This window comes from Calidris pugnax, unplaced genomic scaffold, assembly GCF_001431845.1.
Source record: "Calidris pugnax isolate Ruff unplaced genomic scaffold, ASM143184v1 scaffold39, whole genome shotgun sequence".
NCBI lineage: Eukaryota > Metazoa > Chordata > Aves > Charadriiformes > Scolopacidae > Calidris > Calidris pugnax.
In genome coordinates, this window is record NW_015090828.1 from 2,328,264 (window position 1) to 2,331,506 (window position 3,243).

The following is a 3,243-nucleotide window of genomic DNA, read 5'->3' on the forward strand; positions in this document are numbered from 1 at the left end:
GACGGCTGGGCACCGCCATGGGGGAGGCGCGGCGGCAGCGGCGGCTGCTGCTGGTGGTCGTGTGCGTGGCGCTGCTGCTGGACAACATGCTCTACATGGTCATCGTGCCCATCATCCCCGACTACATCGCGGCCATGCGTGGCGGGGGGGGTACCGCCGGCCCGTCCGCGCGCGCGGGGGGCAACGAGAGCGCCGGCGGCGGCAACCGGACCCTCCTGCCGGCGCGGTACCCGCCGACCGCGGGGGGCAACGAGGACGTGCAGATCGGGGTGCTGTTCGCCTCCAAAGCCATCCTGCAGCTGCTGGTGAACCCGCTCAGCGGCACCCTCATCGACCGCGTGGGCTACGAGGCGCCGCTGCTGGCCGGGCTGGCCGTCATGTTCCTCTCCACCACCACCTTCGCCTTCGCGGAGAACTACGCGACGCTCTTCGCGGCGCGCAGCCTGCAGGGGCTGGGCTCGGCCTTCGCCGACACGGCCGGCATCGCCCTCATCGCCGACCGCTACGCCGAGGAGCCGGCGCGGAGCCGCGCCCTGGGCACGGCGCTGGCCTGCATCTCCTTCGGCAGCCTGGCCGCCCCCCCCTTCGGCGGCGTCCTCTACGAGTTCGCCGGCAAGAGGGTGCCCTTCCTGGTGCTGGCCTGCGTCTGCCTCCTCGACGGGCTGCTGCTGCTGGCCCTGGCGCCGCCCTGCGCCACCGGGGCGCGGGCCAACATGCCCGTCGGCACCCCCATCCACCGCCTCATGGTGGACCCCTACATCGCCGTGGTGGCAGGGGCCCTGGCCACCTGCAACATTCCCCTGGCCTTCCTGGAGCCCACCATCGCCAACTGGATGAAGGACTCCATGGGGGCCAGCGAGTGGGAGGTGGGCCTCACCTGGCTGCCCGCCTTCTTCCCCCACGTGCTGGGCGTCTACGTCACCGTCCGGCTGGCTGCCGCGTACCCCCACCTCCAGTGGTTTTATGGGGCCCTGGGCATGGCCATCATTGGCGCCAGCTCCTGCCTGGTGCCAGCCTGCAGGAATTTCGGGCAGGTCATCATTCCCCTCTGCGGCATCTGCTTCGGCATTGCCCTGGTGGACACGGCCCTGCTGCCCACCCTGGCCTTTCTGGTGGACGTGCGCCACGTCTCTGTCTACGGCAGTGTCTATGCCATCGCAGACATCTCCTACTCTGTGGCATACGCCCTGGGGCCCATCGTGGCTGGCCAGATTGTGCACACCATGGGCTTCGCACAGCTCAACCTGGGCATGGGGCTCGCCAACGTGCTTTATGCCCCTGTCCTCCTCTTCCTCAAAAACGTCTGCCAAATGAAACCCTCTCACTCAGAGAGGAACATCCTCCTTGAAGAAGGACCTAAGGGACTTTACGACACCATCAAAATGGAGGAGTGCAAAGGCATGAGCAAAAGCCTCCGGCCAGCGGGCGAGATGGAGGAGAATGGCATGGACTCTTACCGCAGAGACCTGACAGGGGTGTCCGAGGAAGACTCATCGGACTATGAGTACAGTTAGGTTCCCCCACACAGCCCAGCCCCAGGAGCAAGGAGGGGCGTGTGGGAGAGAGGAAAAGGGGGGGATGAAAGTATTATTGCATTATGTTTCTGTACCGACGTGCAATATATACAGTTTAACCTTTGTCATGATGTAATGGCTTTCTTCTTCTAGACTTATTTTTAATCGGTATTTTCTTCAGCATTCTGGCAAGGCGGAGGGGATGGGGAATGGAGGGGACAATCATAAAGAAAATTATCTGAATAATCATTGGCATAAATTGGGTGGGGGGAGGATCTGTACAAAAAACCCACCAATAACAAAAAAAAACCAAACCAACAACAGCCTCGCAGGTGGGGTATAATTGTGCAAAGTTTTCTCAAGCTGAAACTGTGTGTGACATACTGTATATCTCTGTAAAAATATAAGAAAAGCAAAAAAGTCTGTGTAAAAATTCAAATGCATATTCAGGGACTTAGTAAATCTTGTGTACATATACTTAGATTTTCAGTTGGTTTCATATATTTAAGAAGAGCAACAACTATCACAACGTCTTATTCTTCCTTGGGAATAAACTGAAGTATTGTACTTTTTTTTTTTTCTCTCTCTCGTGCTGCTCTCTGGTAAGTGCAATATGCTGTATTATGTTGAATTCCAAACTACGAGAATAATACGATCTGAATAAATGGAATTGAAGGGGATCGATTGTCTTTGTTTCATTGTTGAGGGCTGCTTGAGGGAGGGAGCTGGTTGTGCTCAGTGTAACCCCTACGGTAACAATTCCTCATAGCACAAAGCTCATCGGTTACCAAAATCGCCCAAGAGGAAAGCCCGGTACAAAACGTTCTCATTCATTCTTCAAAACATATGTTAACGGGTCCGAGCAAACGACATTGTGCTGCAAATATGCTATCGATCGCCTGAAACCAAATCCTTGTATTCTCATGCGAATTTAATTTTAATTCCCACAATCATGAATTTCAATTTCCGAATATTCCAAAAATTACATTACCGACAGTTAGAGACACAACACTGGAAAATGCCGTTCTTGGTGCCGAATGCTGCCCCAGTTGCAATGTGCCCACCTCAGTGTAGCCGACAGGGATTAAACAAAACAAAAGATGGGTGAAGTGATTAATTCACACCTTTGCAAAAAGTGTAAACCTTTGTTCCAAGCACAGTGGAACCAGAATGCATAATTTGCCCTGTAAATTTATCTTGATATAAAATAAAATCGTTTGTTTAAATTCTTAGCTCATTAGGAAACAAAATAAATGATTTATAATCTCAAGATAGGGAAAAAAAATATACAAACGGCCACAGCAAATATTAAAGGGCTCCCACCCGTCCCTGGGGAGCTGAGCGCAGCGAAGGAGACGCGGAAAATACGCTTGTCGGTTCCACCGAGCTGCGCGGGAGGCGCAGACCCGCCGCGCCGCAGCTCCCGTCGAGGCAGCCGAGTGGCTGCTCAGGAGGCGCACATGTCACGACAGCAGCGCGGCGGTGCTTTGGCACGGCGGGTTTGGCGAAGAAGCGATGTCCGCCGCGGTAGGAGCCGAGCCCCGCTTCCCTAAACCGCAACCGCCCTCCTTGCGGTAAACGGCACCGGCGGTGCCTCCGCTGGCCCGTCGCCCCGGGGTCGCTCCCGCCCGCTGCCGGCCCCAGGGCAGCTCCCGCAGCGCCCGGGACCGCTGCCGCCCCTCCCAGCCGCCGTGCCGGCAGCCCGCGGGCAGCACCGCCCGCCCTGCTC

At 56.6% G+C, this 3,243-nt stretch overlaps 1 protein-coding gene across 1 annotated transcript; it reads left to right on the forward strand.

The window, feature by feature from the left end:
• Nucleotides 1-8: 8 nt before the first annotated feature.
• SLC18A3 (solute carrier family 18 (vesicular acetylcholine transporter), member 3) lies at nucleotides 9-2,194 on the forward strand. The gene has a single exon (XM_014940396.1). It carries the CDS (start codon nucleotides 18-20, stop codon nucleotides 1,512-1,514), a length of 1,497 nt encoding a protein of 498 aa, XP_014795882.1. The 5' UTR covers nucleotides 9-17; the 3' UTR covers nucleotides 1,515-2,194.
• The last annotated feature ends 1,049 nt before the right edge of the window (nucleotides 2,195-3,243 follow it).